We start from the raw sequence: 16,963 nt of genomic DNA, 5'->3' as shown, positions 1-16,963 counted from the left end.
GCCACGTGTCAATTTTTTTAATTTTTTTTGCCTCGGGGGTCCAAAACTGCCAAAGAATCGAAACATAGGGGGTTGTTTTGTATTTAAATTAGTTAGGGGTCCATAACCGCAACTTTTGAAAAGATAGGAGTCCAAAAGTGCAATTAAACCTATTTTTTATTACCTTAAATAATGATAGACATCAATGAAATTAATTACAAATAAATACAAATATTTTCTTATTAAGGAATTAAATTTAATTAAGGAAAAACTTAGATGTATTTTCTTATTTAATTTCAGGCTTGAAATTTCTCGGCAGTTAACTGCAACCGATTTTCTAAAACTTCAACAGTTAACTGCCGAAAGATATTTAAATAAATTACTCGTGTTTCTAGCCAAACCAAATGTGTAAACATCAATTCTCATCAAAAGAGACACCAACTCATTCAACTTTGCAGTATTTTCTGTTTACCATGTTACTTTGCAAACCAAAGTTCTGCACGTGACTGTGCCTTGTTCAATGATCCTTCCAAGTGAGGACATATGAAGATTTAATATAAAAAAATCGAAGGAATCATGATATGCAGTGTACAAGGAGATTAAAAGATATATATACCTACCTCGTACTTGAAACAAATATCTTATGCGAAAAAAGAAAGAAAAAAAATTGAATTATGGATCCCACTTAAAAATATGAATGTTATTGGTTGAGGTAAATTATCCACCACTCTTCTATGACTACCCTAATAGTCACCTTAATTGTTAGTTTCCAAGATCCAACACTTATGAGATTGAGGATCGAAGTTTTTATGGTGGAACAAGACAACTCAAAGCCGCTTTAAAGAAAGTGATAAAACATGACAATCAATAAGTTTTTATATCATTTATGTATGACCGTTTTTACCTTTCTAAAACGTGAGACTGAATCTTTTACAAATAGTTCAAATGATTATGTATAACAATGTTGTTTCTTTTAAACATTTGAATATAGTTTTTAAGAGAATTGATTTTGTCGTACAATAAGAATTGGTAGCGAGCTTGTTGGTTCACTCTTGCGTAATTTTCTACCAACGTTTATATAATATATTCCTAGTTTCTTAGATTAGAAGATATGTACAGTAAGCATAACTCAGTTATTAGGACAATACATTATTATATGTAGGGGTCGGGATTCAAACCCCAAATATCCTATTTATTAGGTGAATTCTAGCTGTTAGAGACAAAAAAAAAAATAAAAAATTAGAAGATATATATACCTCGTACTTGAGACAAATATCCTATGCAAAACAAAAAACATAAGAATTGAATCCATAGATACTTTTCATTATGCAATATGATGGATCCATCATCACCCTCCATCTCCATATCACAAAAACAGCACCCTCTCCCTTTCCCTGAATCGGTGTCAGCACTGCCTTCCTCTCCTCGTCATCATTATCATAATGACACATCTGATCTCCTCCTCATCCCTCACGTGCCTGGCTCCAAACTCCGCCTCATGTGCAGCTACGGCGGCCACATCATGCCACGTGACAACTCCCTCTACTACGTCGGTGGCGACACTCGTATCGTCGCCGTTGACCGTCACTCTTCCTTATCACACCTCTTTTCTCACCTCTCTCGCACTCTCCTTCATGGAAGAAGACCTTTCACTCTCAAGTACCATCTTCCCAATGAAGACCTTGACAACCTCATCACTGTTTCCACTGATGAAGACCTCCAGAATATGATAGATGAGTATGATCGTTTGTCTTCAAACCCTTCTCCTTCACCTTCTCGACTCAGATTGTTCCTCTTCTTCTCAAAACCAGATACTGCTGTTTCCATGGGAAATGGTCACTTTTATAATCATGCATGGTTTGTGGAAGCTCTCAACAACTCAGGGATTCTGTCTCGTGTTGTTTCAGATTCTGCAGCTGCTGTTGATAACTGCCTCCTCAACCTCGATGATTATGATATTAGTGCTTCAAGTAATGACGAAAATACTAATAATAATGTTATCAAGGAGCATTTGATTGATGTTGATTATTCAGTGCCTGTGGAGGAGGAGGAGGAGAAGAACATGTTTAATTATTCAATTGCTAATCTTCGAGTTCGTGTTGATCATGACGATGATGGTAGCGGGGTGAAGCAAGAGCAGAGGCTTAGGATGGAACAACAGCATGAAAACAACTTTGATAATGTGAAGCAGCAAAACGATCCTTTTCTTGAATCTTCTTATTGTCACGATGGCCGTGCTGGTTATGATTTCATCAATAGGGTTGTGTCCGATGATCGAAAGCCTCCTTTGCCGTCGCTCATTGTTCAACCAAGGACCACCGGAGCTAGCCTTGGTTTGCCTTCTCCAGATTCACTAGCAAGGTAATATTCAACTATCATAAATCTATTCTATATGCAAATTTTTATTTGTTTAATTTAATTTTGTAAGGCAGTGTCATATAAAGTTTATTCAAGTAGTTTCTTGTAAATATTTCCACATTTTGATGTTGTTATTTGATAGATATGATTTTTGGTTTATGTGAAAAGTGATAGCAGTGTTGCATCTGCATGTGTGGACAACAAAGATACAACTTTGTCAAATAATATCAAAAGTGAAGTATTTGATCAAAATCAACAAGGGGAACAAGCAAAGGATCTTGATTACACCCCACCCCAACAACAATTGAATCAAAACCAGCAACCTCAGACATATCAACAACATCAATTTGTCTATATTCATCGTCCTATAGGTACAGGTCAAGTTCCATTGTCATCCTACTACCCAGTTTATGCCCCACCATCACAATCACACCAACTTCATCAGTATCCTGTTTATGTAATGCCAATTGGACATGGATCGACACAACCATACAACATGGCTTTACAATCCAATTTATCTGACACAAATGTCGTAGCTTCAACTATGCCACTAATACCACAAAGTGTTGTACCTGAGGTGAATCCAAGTGTTTATAAAACTCCTATGGCATCAAATCCATCTTTTATTCAAGTTCTTTCTAATCAATATCAGCAGCAATACGTGAGTTTATCTCAAAATATTCATCATCCACCACAGAAGACTATTTATGGTTATGAATATGGTGGAGGTGGAGCTACGCAAGAACAAGTATACTACACACAACAGCAGCCCGCAAATGCAAATGCACCTCCTCAGTACCAATCCATGACCCCAGCACCTGCTGTAGCAGCACTATTAGATGTTTCAAAACAATTTCCTATAGACAACAACATCCAGCAGCAAAACAGAACTTCACAGCAAGTATAATTCGACTTGGAGAACATTGTGTCGCATGATATTGAGGGTTGATTGGACTTCCTGTTCATTCTTTAGTGATTAATTATATATCAGATTGAGATCTTCCTTCTGAAAAACTAAGGCCTCTGACTATTATCTATATGAATGTGAATCTAATGTAAGATCATATATTTCAGTCTAGTTTCTGTCACGCCATTATCTATGACAATAATCCAGTTCAATAAGGCAAGCTACTGCCATTAGTTTTTATTTATTATATTATATACTAGTATGTACAAGTTCTATTAGCACGCGAACGTGTGGTTCGAGTAAATTAATGAAAATAGGTCCAAAACTTGAATTTAGTGGCTCATCAATTTATGTCATCATTCAAGAGCATTGCATTTGATCACACTTGATGGTTGTCAGATTGATGTTCAACCAAACTAGTACTGTGATTTATATATTGCGAACTATTTCATCACTTTAAAATTACTTTTAATAAATGGAAATTGCAATAGAACATAATCAACATGACATAGATTGGGTGCTGTGTGCCCTGATATTTTCTTAATAGCATCAAAGGAATCTATAACCGTTCGTTCAACATGCTGAAGAACTCAGTTGTATTATGAATGTATAATTTGATACTCTTTGTAGCTTATACTATTTTACTTTGATAGTAATTTAAGGTTTTAAACAAAGGTATGCGACTACCATCTAGACTGAGACATCAGAGTTTTCAATACCTCTACAACTGTAACTGACCTCGCATCCATTGCATTTGACCACGATTCTCTATAGTATCAGGATTTCACTGCAGCCAATATTTTAAAAAAGTTAAATATATTTATACAATAATTGTCAAAGTGAGACAAATGACACAATGTATGTATACTGAGTACATACAAAAGTCCCTCAGACTCCAGCACGCAGTTTTCACTTTCACTTTGGAACCTTAAATTTCCACGTGCATATGTTTGTATCTGTACTCTAATATGAAAACTAAGTATCAAATAGAGCCTTTTTATATAAATATACATCAGATTATTAAAATGAAAAACGAATGAATTAAAAACTGTCATATATATAAAATTTATGAAAATCAAACATTTGCATGGGTAAAAAAAGAAGAATAGGAAGGCAAATTAGAATTGCATATTTTCCAAGTTCATAATGGTAAGCAAAAATTTGATACTATAAGCACAATTCTGATAATGGTAAGCAAATACAATGATGATGTTAGAGAATTTCATAAGATCCAATTAGATTAAATAAAGTTAACTAGAACTTATGGGGAGATGAATGAGAAATTTTTATCTGCATCACAAGAGTACATGCATTTGTTGGAGTCAGACTTAATGCAACGTGAAAAATATTGCTTCTGTTGAGATTGCAAATTAAGCACATTTTTTCTCTCATAAGAAACTTTATAAGGTTTTTTGATCAACCAAACATGAATTTTCAAATAAATTCCTGCAAATAATTTGTTGGTTTCATTATGGCCTACGTATGTATTTATTTTTATTTACTGTGATTGATGATAATGTTATAGGAATAAAGAAGAAATTTGTGGTGTATAAGTGAATTTACATATATACTAAAGCCCATGAGGAATTAATGGTTGTAGTGGGTTCAACAAGTGAAAATAAACAGAAGATAGAAATGTGAAAAAGATTCGTATCGATGCACTCAAAATGATGGATACTACTCGAAGCATATGATATGAGTGCAACAAATTGGAAGAAAAGAAATGAAAAATAAAGGAAAGAAGAAAGAGTTAGGAAGTGTCTACCAAGCAAGCTGGTGTTGAACAATACTAGTTAGTCCCACATCGTTTGTTCAAGAGAGATAGAGAGTGGACGAGGGATATAAAAGCAGAGGCGAGCCCAACATTCAACTCATACCTTTCTCGGCCTTTTGGCTAAGATCAAGTGTAGTATCTGTTCTTATCAGTTTAATATCTGATATGTGGCTCAATGGGTCACATGATATTAAATTACTTTTTTGAGGGGGAGAAGTCATCACAATAGCTTGCTATTGAACTTCTTGAGTGTCGCTTATGCGTTGCACTATTGCATAGGCTGGCGCACCCCACCAATCTTAGTTCAATTATTAATTAATTGCATGCATTGGTGTACTTTACCAATCTTAGTTCATTTTTGTTTTAGCTGCTAAAAAGCTTCTTATTGGCGCTCCCGTATTTTGTAGTTCTTATTTTTCATATAATCTTGAGTAGTTAATTTAAAAATGTTTTGAAATGTTATGTTATATTTTGAACCATGGTATAATAATATATAATACATAAAAAAAGAAAAGAACTACTTTTCTTATAGTGCGATTATTAGACTTTGTTTGCGGGTTAAGAGGGGAGGGGTTTGAAAAAAAAGGTAGTAGCAATTAGAAAAAACAGATGATATTAAGAGGGGAAGGTTTTTGGGGGTGTATTTTTCTTCATGATTCAAAATTCTCCTCATTTAGGGAACTAAAAAATTGTATTGGAGGAAGGTTTTGAGGGATTTTGGAGGGTTTACATGAATTCTTTAAATTTAACCTGTTTTAATATCTTTTAAAAAATGTGATTTTTTTTTCCTCCAATTTCCCCTGTATCTCTAACCCTCAAAAGCCCTCACTTCTTCTCTCCTTCAAACTCCCAAACATAGTCTTGGTAGTTTCACCTAAAGCAGAATCTAAGGGTAAAAACTAATGCGTTTTTCTCTATTTTGCATCTCAAAAGTTTCAGAGAGTCCCCACCGTTTCACCAATTTTTTTCCGTCATAGGGTCCCTACTCAAAACAAAAGAAATACTAACAAAACAAGCATGATGCTAAAATTAAGACTTGAAATTAGAATATCCTCGAGACTATAGAATACAAGACGTAAAAAGGTTTTTGTGGCTTAGAACGATGAGTAAATAGTCAATTTTCCCCCTGAAATTATAGGTTTCGTCAATTACCCCCTTGAAATTAACAAAACTTCAATTATCCCCATGAAATTGCATAACGTTAATCAATTTACCCCCTCCGTCAAATTTTTCTGTTAACTGCATAACGGTTATGATCAATTTACCCCCATCGTTCTAAGCCACAAAAACCTTTTTACGATATTAAAACCTTTTAAGAAGTGAGGGCTTTTGAGGGTTAGAGATACAGGGGAAATTGGAGAGAAAAAAAAAATCACATTTTTTAAAAGATATTAAAACAGGTTAAATTTAAAGAATTCATGTAAACCCTCCAAAATCCCTCAAAACCTTCCTCCAATACAATTTTTTAGTTCCCTAAATGAGGAGAATTTTGAATCATGAAGAAAAATACACCCCCAAAAACCTTCCCCTCTTAATATCATCTGTTTTTTCTAATTGCTACTACCTTTTTTTTCAAACCCCTCCCCTCCTAACCCGCACTATAAGAAAAGTAGTTCTTTTTTTTTTTTTATGTATTGTATATTATTATACCATGGTTCAAAATATAACATAACATTTCAAAACATTTTTAAATTAACTACTCAAGATTATATGAAAAATAAGAACTACAAAATACGGGAGCGCCAATAAGAAGCTTTTTAGCAGCTAAAACAAAAATGAACTAAGATTGGTAAAGTACACCAATGCATGCAATTAATTAATAATTGAACTAAGATTGGTGGGGTGCGCCAGCCTATGCAATAGTGCAACGCATAAGCGACACTCAAGAAGTTCAATAGCAAGCTATTGTGATGACTTCTCCCCCTCAAAAAAGTAATTTAATATCATGTGACCCATTGAGCCACATATCAGATATTAAACTGATAAGAACAGATACTACACTTGATCTTAGCCAAAAGGCCGAGAAAGGTATGAGTTGAATGTTGGGCTCGCCTCTGCTTTTATATCCCTCGTCCACTCTCTATCTCTCTTGAACAAACGATGTGGGACTAACTAGTATTGTTCAACACCAGCTTGCTTGGTAGACACTTCCTAACTCTTTCTTCTTTCCTTTATTTTTCATTTCTTTTCTTCCAATTTGTTGCACTCATATCATATGCTTCGAGTAGTATCCATCATTTTGAGTGCATCGATACGAATCTTTTTCACATTTCTATCTTCTGTTTATTTTCACTTGTTGAACCCACTACAACCATTAATTCCTCATGGGCTTTAGTATATATGTAAATTCACTTATACACCACAAATTTCTTCTTTATTCCTATAACATTATCATCAATCACAGTAAATAAAAATAAATACATACGTAGGCCATAATGAAACCAACAAATTATTTGCAGGAATTTATTTGAAAATTCATGTTTGGTTGATCAAAAAACCTTATAAAGTTTCTTATGAGAGAAAAAATGTGCTTAATTTGCAATCTCAACAGAAGCAATATTTTTCACGTTGCATAAGTCTGACTCCAACAAATGCATGTACTCTTGTGATGCAGATAAAAATTTCTCATTCATCTCCCCATAAGTTCTAGTTAACTTTATTTACTCTAGTTGGATCAGAATTGTGCTTATCAGAACTGTATTTGCCTTAGAAGGATGATCTAAAGATGAAGCATAAAATAAATCCATTGTTAAGAAACCTTAATCCAATAACATATATTACAGACTCCTCAACAAGGAGGCTAAAAGTTTGGAAGATGAAATGTTGTTTGACACCAAAATATGAAAATTTTGAATATAAAAAATTATACACCTAATTTTAGGATGAGAATGTCAAAAAAAAAACATAGGAGTTTTTCACTCAGTGTCGAGCTGCAACCTGCTGCTTACACACAGGGCAGAAATTTTTGTGTGCAACCCATTGTTGTATACATTGAAAGTGATACAAGTGATCACAGTTAAGCCTCCCAAGCTCATCATCTGCTTCAAACTCCTCCTGTACTCATAAATTAAACATGAATATCGTAAATTTAATTGGCTCCAATGCAATTTTATGCTTTGTTTTTTATTTTGAACACTCCATTTTTAAATTCATGCATGATTTTGGTCCCACAATTTTCAAAATGTCTGATATTACTGCCACTTATGTATTTTGGTTATTTTTTTCCATTGACAAGTGAGATACTTATGCGGCAACTTATTTGATGACATGAAAATGAGTTATTGAGTGAAAATTCACTTAGACGTGTCTTGTATTAAATTTAGTTGTTTTTGTGACATTGATTAATAATTTAATAGTGTATATTTTGATGAAAAAAGATTAAGTGAGAATCTACCTTGCTCAAAAAGAGTGAGAATCTACCTAGCCTGTGTCATATAATCAACTAAGTTGCCACATAAGTATCTCACTTACTACATCATCAACATTCAGCCTCAAAATACATAGGTAGACTGAAAAGGTCGGTCAATTTTAAATTTGAGGAATCAAAATCGTGGATTTAGAAATAGGGGGACAAAATCGCAAATAAAGCAAAATAGAGTGATTGTACTTATGCCGATTAAATTTTACAAACTAGCTACCTGGCAAATGCTGCACTTTTTGTCTACTTGATGCTTTGACGCATCATCTGAAAACTGAAGCTTAGTCTTCCTTATGTAAGGTTCAATCTCGTCTTCTTTAAGTCCAGTATTCACATAACCAATTCTCTCACTGAGCTCAAGCAATTGCTGTCAAACCCAAAATAGAAAATTCCGCAAACATAAAATTACGATGCATGCAAGTACTGGACAACATATCAACAGCTTGAGGATGTAATTATTAAAATAGAAAAATAATAGAATTGATTATTGGAGAAAGAACTCGCCTCATATGACATGTTATCAACATCTAGTCTCCAATCTCTGTAAAGATCACGTGAATTGAATCGTCCTCCCATTAGTATTCTTCCTTGAAGCGCCATTATCTTCAAAGTTCCAACAATAATGAGAATATGCAAATTAGCTTTCAACTACAATAATAACTTAGCAAAGACTTGATCGGTTATAACACAATTTTGTAAGCGAGCACCATCAGATTGACTTAATCAACATCATCTACAAACTAGCATGCCGGGAAATTTTCAACATTCTTTTTCCTACTTCTTCAAAAAATCATGCAGCCTGACATAAAAATTGCAATCAAGATTCTAACTCTCCAAATTATATATCAAAACCATAAAATGTTCATGCTTAAAGTAGACATTAATTTTATTGAATTTTGTCATAAAACAAGAGTGATGTTAAAAACAAGATTTGGTAAATTCTATTAAAGGCAGGTCAATCCAATTTTAGAATTTAGTAGCCAATACATTCAAGTGCTACACAGAACACAGAGTAACTTGAATGATTAACAGGTTATCATTTTGCTTAGTTTTTATGAATCAGATTCATAAAAATGATCAAAGTACTTAAGTAACTTGTAGTGATCAGCAAGCTATCGTTTCAAAAGAAAGAGTTAATCACCATGTTTTGATACAAAGAGATCAGATTTTGCTTAGCTTTTATGAATCAGAATCATAAAAAAGATCAGAATACTTAATGAAAGAATACACAAGAGCATGAGCATACCTCAGAAAAATCATCAGACGAAAGATCTCTGATATGACGAGGGTATGTTGCAGTTCCAAAAGAGCATGCTGTGAAAATGTCAGGATCGGTGTCTGGAAAAGAGAAGGTTTCTGGGTAGACAGCAGTGCGCCTTCGGAAGGAAGATGAAGGCTGCCAATATAGTTATGATCAAGTTTAGTATATAATCATGTTACGAAATTTGAAACCAAAATGGTGATGAAGTTTAACATAAGGAATCATGCACAAATCAAACAAAAATCCAAACTAATCATGGATGTCTATCTAAATCACAACAAACAAATTTATATATAGGAAAGGATGCAGTCAAGGACTAACTTAATTACTCAACATGAAAATGTGTTGCAGTAATGAACAAGCTTCTCCTTGCATATAGTATGTACCTAGGTGAAAGACTGCGTGCACGCATTGGGAAAGTACATTGACAACAATTCAAAGTATAGTTTCAAAACTTAAAAGAACTTATTTTTATGATAAATAATCAAAACTTAAAGAACATGCACTCTAAATTGAAACAAAAAACAGCCCAACATGAAAACAATCAAAGATTTCAGGCCCATACATGTATTATGTATAGAGTAATTTTCTCTGTCTATACTCACTTCTCCCTAATTATAAGCACCCATTGGAACAAAAAAATGTCTTTAAATATAAACATGAAAACTACTAGATACATTTATTATTATTTTTTCCCAAACATATATTAGAACAAAAGGAACAAATGATATGACTTTATAGTGTATATTAAAAAAAAAAACAAACTTCAAAGTTCAATGCATCAATAAATAGAAATAAAATGGTGATTAGAATGATTCATACTTGTACATTATAAATGCATGCAAAAGATCAATTATGTGCAGCAAAGGGAAACATCATTAATGCAATCTAACCAAAATGTCCATAGAAGAAGAACAACACAATTTTCAAAATGGTAAAAAAAAAAAATGAAAAAATAGTAATACTACCTCTCTGTGAGTTATCTTGTCTACATCAATTTTAGCTCTTGAAGACACATTCTTCTTAGACACAACACAATCAACAGATGCAGCAGCATCTGCTGAAAATCCAATTCCAGGACCACACCAAACATCTTGAAAATCAACACAAGAAGAAGATGAAGAACCATCATTACTATTCTTGTGCTTCTTTTTTCTGGTTTTCTTCCCTTGATGAGGCCAATCTGCTGAAGCACGAATCACTGCCGGCACCGACACTTGCTGAGAAGCACCGGCAGTGCATCCTAAACCTCTGAAGGTAGCTGCTGCAGATGAAAAGTTGATCTTTTTGTTGATGGGTTGTTGTGATGTTGTTTCATTGGAGAGAAGCAGAGATGAAATTGTGGACTTGGAGCGTGTAGATTGGATAATAGGTTGGATTTGTTTTGTGTTAGGATCTGTTTCTGAAATGGGTTTGTTTTTGTTGTTGATTTGATTTCTGGGTGGTTTTCTCCACTTCATATGTTGTTGTTCTGTTTTTGTTTCTTGTGTCACAGAAGACATGTTTGGTTTAGTTTGGTTTGGTTTGGTTGGAGAAGAATCAACAAGAATGGGTTTTGGAAATTGATTTTTGCAGAGGAATATAATTATTTAGTTTTGAGATTAATTTAATACTAGTAAAAGTAATATTTGTGGTGTGTGGGGTGGGGTGGCCTTTATTAGTCAAGGTGGGGTCCTATCTTTGTTTTACTGGAATTGTGTACATATACATATACTATTCATTCAATTCAATCACTGGCAGCTAGGCTCTCTTCTTTTTGTGTTTTTCAAGCCAAACTACTGATGGTACTTATCAAAGGATATAAACTTTGAAAATTCTCTCTCTTCTCTTTAATCTATGATTCTCATTTGGAGTGTAGTGGGAGGGCAACTAAATTTAGAGGAGAATTCTAATTATTGTCTTTGAAGCATTGGATAAGGGGATAAAAATATAAATATAACATTGAAAAATGGTGAAAAGTGATAAATTTAAATTTTTAAAAGTTGTTGAAACCAATGCAAACATGCTACTTTTGTCTTCCTTAACCATTGTCAGGCAATGGTTAGCAGAACCCTTAAATCAATTATTAAAAAATAAGTGGGTGTATGTTAACAACTCCTACAGACAATTGCTAGAATACACCCACTTATTTTTTAGAAAGTGTGTTTCACCAACTTATAACTAAAAAGTAGTTAAATACACCTTAAGATGTAGCTTGTTAAAACACTCTCGCATACAATTCAGTGGGTGTTTTGTAGCAAATCCTGCTAGAAGCCACCCATGAAGGTGTCTTTTAGCAATCCACACCCTAAGGTTTGATTTCCACTTCATTAATTATAACTTTGCTAAAAGACACCTTCATAAAAATTAGCTGGTGTCTTTTAGCAAATGCTCATAGAATAACTTGCTAAAAAACACCTTCATAAAAGGTGTCTTCTAACAAAACTCATATATAGATATATAAAATTACTAGGAGACACTTACTGAGGGGCGGACTCATATTGGGTCTATGTACATGCTTTTCCCTATATATATTTTTTATAATAGAGTAAAACACAGTAGTAGAATATTAAACTTTTACCGTGTGTTTCATGTTTGAGTTTTGTAAAGTCATTTGCAGCTTTTGATGTGAACAAATTATTGAAGATGGTTGAGTTTTATCCAAATGATTTTATAGATGTACCGAAAGTGGTGTTACCCACTCAACTTAAGAATTATGTTACATATATTCGATCTGATCCAAAATGTCTTAAGTTGAAAGGCATTTCAGATCTTTGTGCAAAACTCGTAGAAACAAATATGTGCAACACAATTGTTATGATTTATAAACTTTTGAAGTTGGCTTTGCTTTTGCCGGTAGCAACTGCAAGTGTTGAACGTGTTTTTTTCAGATATGAAAGTTGTGAAGAGTAACCTATGTAACAAAATGGGTGATTAGTGGTTAAATAACCATCTTGTAACTTGCATAGAAAAAGATGTTCTTTTAACAATTAGCAATCATGTTATTTTAACTCATTTTCAACAAATGGATAGAAGACGATTTTCATTGTAATGTATTGTATCAAACAATATTATTTCTTATTTTTAATATAGTTTGCATTATTGTTTCTTTAAAATTTTAGCTCCGCATGTACCTAAAGTCTGAATCCGCCCCTGCACTTACTTGTTTTTTAAAATAAGTATTTTAGCAAAGATATAACTAAAAAGTAGTTAAATACACTTTGAAATGCATATTGCTAAAATATTTCAATAAATAGATGTAAATTAGGAACTCCCGCATGCAATTGCTACAATGCAATAGTTTTTGGTTTTGTACCTTTGGTGTATGGATACACGATTTCAACTCCTTTCGTACAAATCACCGTGCTCTGAGTGCATTTAACTCTTTAGTTTTACATTGAGAATCTTTGAAACCATGGTTTTGATTAAAATTGTGACTTTAGAGTTTTGATGCCCCTTCCCTAACACAAAATCAAACATGTTAATTGTTAAAAGAGTGTTAAAAAAGGAATATTTCTATCGTTTCTCATGTTGGATTTTACACATCAACCTCACATCCCAATAATAATATTTTAATGTCAATTTATTTTACACTATAAATTAAAGCTTCTAGAGCTTTTACCCTCTTTTGTACTAAAAAAATAATATTGAAGCTTCTATATGATCACACTTGTGAGTTTGGATTTGATTACTAGTATAAATAACTCTTTACATGCAAAACAATATTGTATTCCTTTTTATACGCTCTGAAATCTAAATCCTCAATGACCACCAATACAGACAAGACAATAAACTTTGTTTACTTCAACGAAGTATAAAATGTAGTGGAAAATATATTCATTCTCCAATTTGACATAAGTTCATTTGTGACTTCCATCCCATGGACTAAAATGAAAGTAGGTGATTTGTTGGCACGTGTCAATAATATCCCATGTACTAGCTAAAATGATACTCCCTCCGTTTTTAAATATAAATAAAATTGGTTTTTTAGGTTCATTTATTTAATAATGTATGTGGTCCATATTATGAACCACATATATCACTAAATGAATGAATCTAAAAAGTTAATTTTATTTATATTTAAAGACGGAGGAGGGAGTATGCAGAAATACAAGTGAAAGCCGGTGATGGTAAAGTCTTTAAACAAAGCTAAAACTTGGTATAGGTATGAAGGATACATCCATTTTTTTAACCTTTGATGAGCTTATTATACCAAATCGCCCGTCTCACCAAAATGGTCATGTTGGTTCCCAAAAAATAATGACCCTTGACCTTTTATGATGGGTGTGTTCTCTCTCCCTTTGAACGAAATGAATTTGTCATCAAAACTTTCTATGGAAACTTTTTTAAAAAGGCTGGAAACCAACGAAATATAGTGGCGTGGTATATATAAACAGCAAAATAGGATGCAATAGATCATTAAGGAACAAAAGCATAAGGACAAATTGTCATATTCAATTTTTTCAATCTTAGACCTGAAAATGGTTGATTGGTTAATGGATTGGGAAAAGGGCATCTTTTTTAGTCAACCATTAATTGCTTGCAGTGCACATTTTAGTTTTTTTTTCTTTTCTTTTGGTATAAGCACATAATAGAGTTTTGTTATCTTTTCATCATATATAAGAGTCACATGAAGAACATTCCAGTTAAACATGAACTGTATTCCCAAATCCCTTCATCTAATAATGAAATACTCCATGGTTAGTTATATTGACCCAAAACCAAAACCATATTGTATGTCATGTCAGAGAAACTAATATATCTTATACTTCATCCGTTCCATAATACATGATGCAGTTGACCCTATTATACATGTCAATGCATAATTTTGAGTTTAAATATTTTGAATAATATGTTAGAAAAAATTATGAAAATTTTATATTTTTAAAATACTCATTGAGACGAATCTAACGACATCTTATATGATATTATTTATCTTTGTATATTAGTAAAAAATATGATCAAATTAAATTAGATTAAAATTGCAAATTTTCAAATGAATTATTATTGCGGGACGGAGGGAATACTATCTAATAGGTACCTTGTATGGTTGGTTGATTGTATAATTTGTATGTCACATGTTTCTTTACGATTATAATAATTTGTTCAATAGTTTAGCTCAATTAGCTAGCTTGAGGTGAAAAGGGTAAATAATGGGCTAATTTGACTACGTATGTCACATTATTTAATCCCATTGCTTTATGGAAAGTGATGATTTCTTTCTTTTGGCAGGCAGAATGTAAATTACCTTTATTTAATTAGTGTCCTCCTTTAATTCTAAATTTGTGAAACTATGATGGCCGTGCATATAAATGTATACTTTAATTTAGATTAGATTATTCATAAGCTCCCATTAGATTAGATTATGATGGCCATTAATTTGCCGAAAGTTACACCACGGTCTTTAATCTTTTATGATGCATTCCATATCTCTTTCTATCTATTAAAGGAGTTCAACTTTGCTCCATTTAAGTTTGCTCGATTTACCACATTTACTATTATGGATGTCTGACATGTGGTAAAATAGAAACCAAGGGTTGAAAAAAGCAATTGTTTTATAAAAAACAAGGCTACGTGCTTCTTTTTCATACCAACTGCACTCATGACCCTTCTTCTTCCTCCTCTCACCATCATCACTCTCGTGCTTCTCTCTCCCTCTTGCTGGCGCCGGCACTGCCCTTTCCGTTCATACAACAATAAATCCGAAATTGTAAATCATTAATAAATTGTTCTAATCCAAAGATGAATACTTAGAATCATATTGATCCCAGAAAAATCAATCATGAAAGTAAAATTAATCTCCATATTTGTTAACTAAAACTAAAAAAGCTACAACAAATATATAACGTGTGACTAAAATTTACAATTTCAGTGGCATTTTTGTTGATTTCTCAATTTCACCCAACATCAACATATAATTTCAGGAATCAAAACGAGGTTTCATCCTAAAATTTTGTTCATATTTAAAGAAACAGTAATATAATTTAAGATTTTCCCCCAACCAACAACCTCCACCTTTGATCGAAATTAAGAAGCACGGAAGTGATATGGTGAGAGGAGGAAGAAGAAGGGTCATGAGTGCAGTTGGTATTGAAAGAAGAAGAAGAAGCGCGTAGCTTGTTTTTGATAAAACAAATGATTTTTTCAACCCTTTTAATCTCAACCCTTGATTTTCTATTTTGCCACATGTCACACATCCATGATGGTAAATAGGATGAATGGAGCAAAGATGGACTCCTATTAAAAACAGAACAATATTATTAGAGTGCGTTGCTAGTAGTTGCAATCAAACATGGTATAATAATACTATTATAATTACTAATACAATCTTGAATTATATGTACAATGTCATGTTCTGTTCACTTATTTTATATGGCTTTAGTGTCAACATATGCGTTTGATATGCATATTACTAGATCCAATTTGTGAATGAAGAGAGTTTCTACGATGCAGTTATGAAACTGACTTTTTTGAAAAAGTTAATTTTAATTTTAATGTTTGATTCATTTTTAAATTGTTGGTTACTGATTAATGATCAATAGTAATTCATCTAGTAATGCTTGCAATATCTTGGACTTATCGGTACTATTTTATCGTTGACATCTTTAACATGGAAACAAAGTTGCTGATATCATTTGATAGTCTTAAGTGTTACACTTTGTGGGGACAACACTTAAAACAAGGTAGGATAAAAATTAGATTAAGTGTATTATTGTTAATCTGATAAATTGATGATACTATGACGATTGAACTTTTGATGTCATTGTGCAAACAGTGGGGATCACTCACAAAATACTTTTAATGTTATAGTGTTAACTTCACCAAAAAAGTTATTCTTATAATTTCACCGTAGAATTTTCCCATGAATTAATATGGGATTCAGCTCCTTTAGGTGTAATAACAATTAACAGTAAACATGGGAACTCATGTTTGGAAGCCGGTCGTAGTAACAGAGGATTGTTGGTTTGGTTGATGAGTATTACTGCCGCCAAAGTATCATAATTAAGATGCTAATTCTAAAACTAACTAAAGGTAAAATTGAAAATGACAAAAAAACAGTTTATACTTCTTCTATATTGGAATGCGTGTAATCAGCAAAGCAAGAAAGAAATCACAAATGAGTAAATAGTCAATTTCTCTGAAATTGTAGATTTCATCAATTACTCTTATGAAATTAACAAAACTTCAATTACCTTCATGAAATTGCATAACGTTAATCAATTTACCCCCTCCGTCAAATTTTTCTGTTAACTGTTTACGGTTATGATCAAATACACCCCTGAAATT

The 16,963-nt window shown here is 32.8% G+C and overlaps 2 protein-coding genes, 1 long non-coding RNA gene and 2 other non-coding genes across 6 annotated transcripts; 2 read left to right on the top strand and 3 right to left on the bottom strand.

Moving 5' to 3' along the window:
- The first annotated feature begins 1,281 nt into the window (after positions 1 to 1,281).
- Positions 1,282 to 3,267, top strand: LOC25502284 (uncharacterized). The gene is made up of 2 exons (XM_013591924.3): positions 1,282 to 2,340; positions 2,506 to 3,267. The coding sequence occupies exons 1-2, from the start codon at positions 1,313 to 1,315 to the stop codon at positions 3,242 to 3,244; spliced, it is 1,767 nt and encodes a 588-aa protein (XP_013447378.1). The 5' UTR covers positions 1,282 to 1,312; the 3' UTR covers positions 3,245 to 3,267.
- LOC120577335 (uncharacterized) lies at positions 3,025 to 5,132 on the bottom strand. Of its 2 annotated transcripts, none has more exons than XR_005643389.1 (3): positions 5,010 to 5,129; positions 3,983 to 4,031; positions 3,025 to 3,155 (listed from the first exon to the last, which is right to left on the bottom strand). It is a non-coding gene; the product is annotated as an uncharacterized lncRNA (long non-coding RNA). The 2 variants fall into 2 exon arrangements; XR_005643390.1 differs by lacking the exon at positions 3,025 to 3,155 and adding an exon at positions 4,124 to 4,200 and having other exon boundaries at positions 3,924 to 4,031; positions 5,010 to 5,132.
- Positions 5,118 to 5,312, top strand: LOC112417635 (U2 spliceosomal RNA). Its single transcript, XR_003008236.1, has one exon. It is a non-coding gene; the product is annotated as a U2 spliceosomal RNA (small nuclear RNA).
- Positions 5,313 to 6,855: 1,543 nt separating this feature from the next.
- On the bottom strand, positions 6,856 to 7,050 carry LOC112417634 (U2 spliceosomal RNA). Its single transcript, XR_003008235.1, has one exon. It is a non-coding gene; the product is annotated as a U2 spliceosomal RNA (small nuclear RNA).
- A 694-nt stretch (positions 7,051 to 7,744) lies between these two features.
- LOC11411170 (uncharacterized) lies at positions 7,745 to 11,290 on the bottom strand. The gene is made up of 5 exons (XM_003630977.4): positions 10,666 to 11,290; positions 9,683 to 9,832; positions 8,941 to 9,039; positions 8,657 to 8,803; positions 7,745 to 8,072 (listed from the first exon to the last, which is right to left on the bottom strand). The coding sequence occupies exons 1-5, from the start codon at positions 11,197 to 11,199 to the stop codon at positions 7,938 to 7,940; spliced, it is 1,065 nt and encodes a 354-aa protein (XP_003631025.2). The 5' UTR covers positions 11,200 to 11,290; the 3' UTR covers positions 7,745 to 7,937.
- Positions 11,291 to 16,963: the final 5,673 nt, after the last annotated feature.

The sequence above is a fragment of the Medicago truncatula genome, chromosome 8 (assembly GCF_003473485.1).
Source record: "Medicago truncatula cultivar Jemalong A17 chromosome 8, MtrunA17r5.0-ANR, whole genome shotgun sequence".
Lineage (NCBI taxonomy): Eukaryota > Viridiplantae > Streptophyta > Magnoliopsida > Fabales > Fabaceae > Medicago > Medicago truncatula.
Note: the sequence above shows the minus strand (reverse complement) of the source record. Positions and strands in the feature narration are given on the sequence as shown.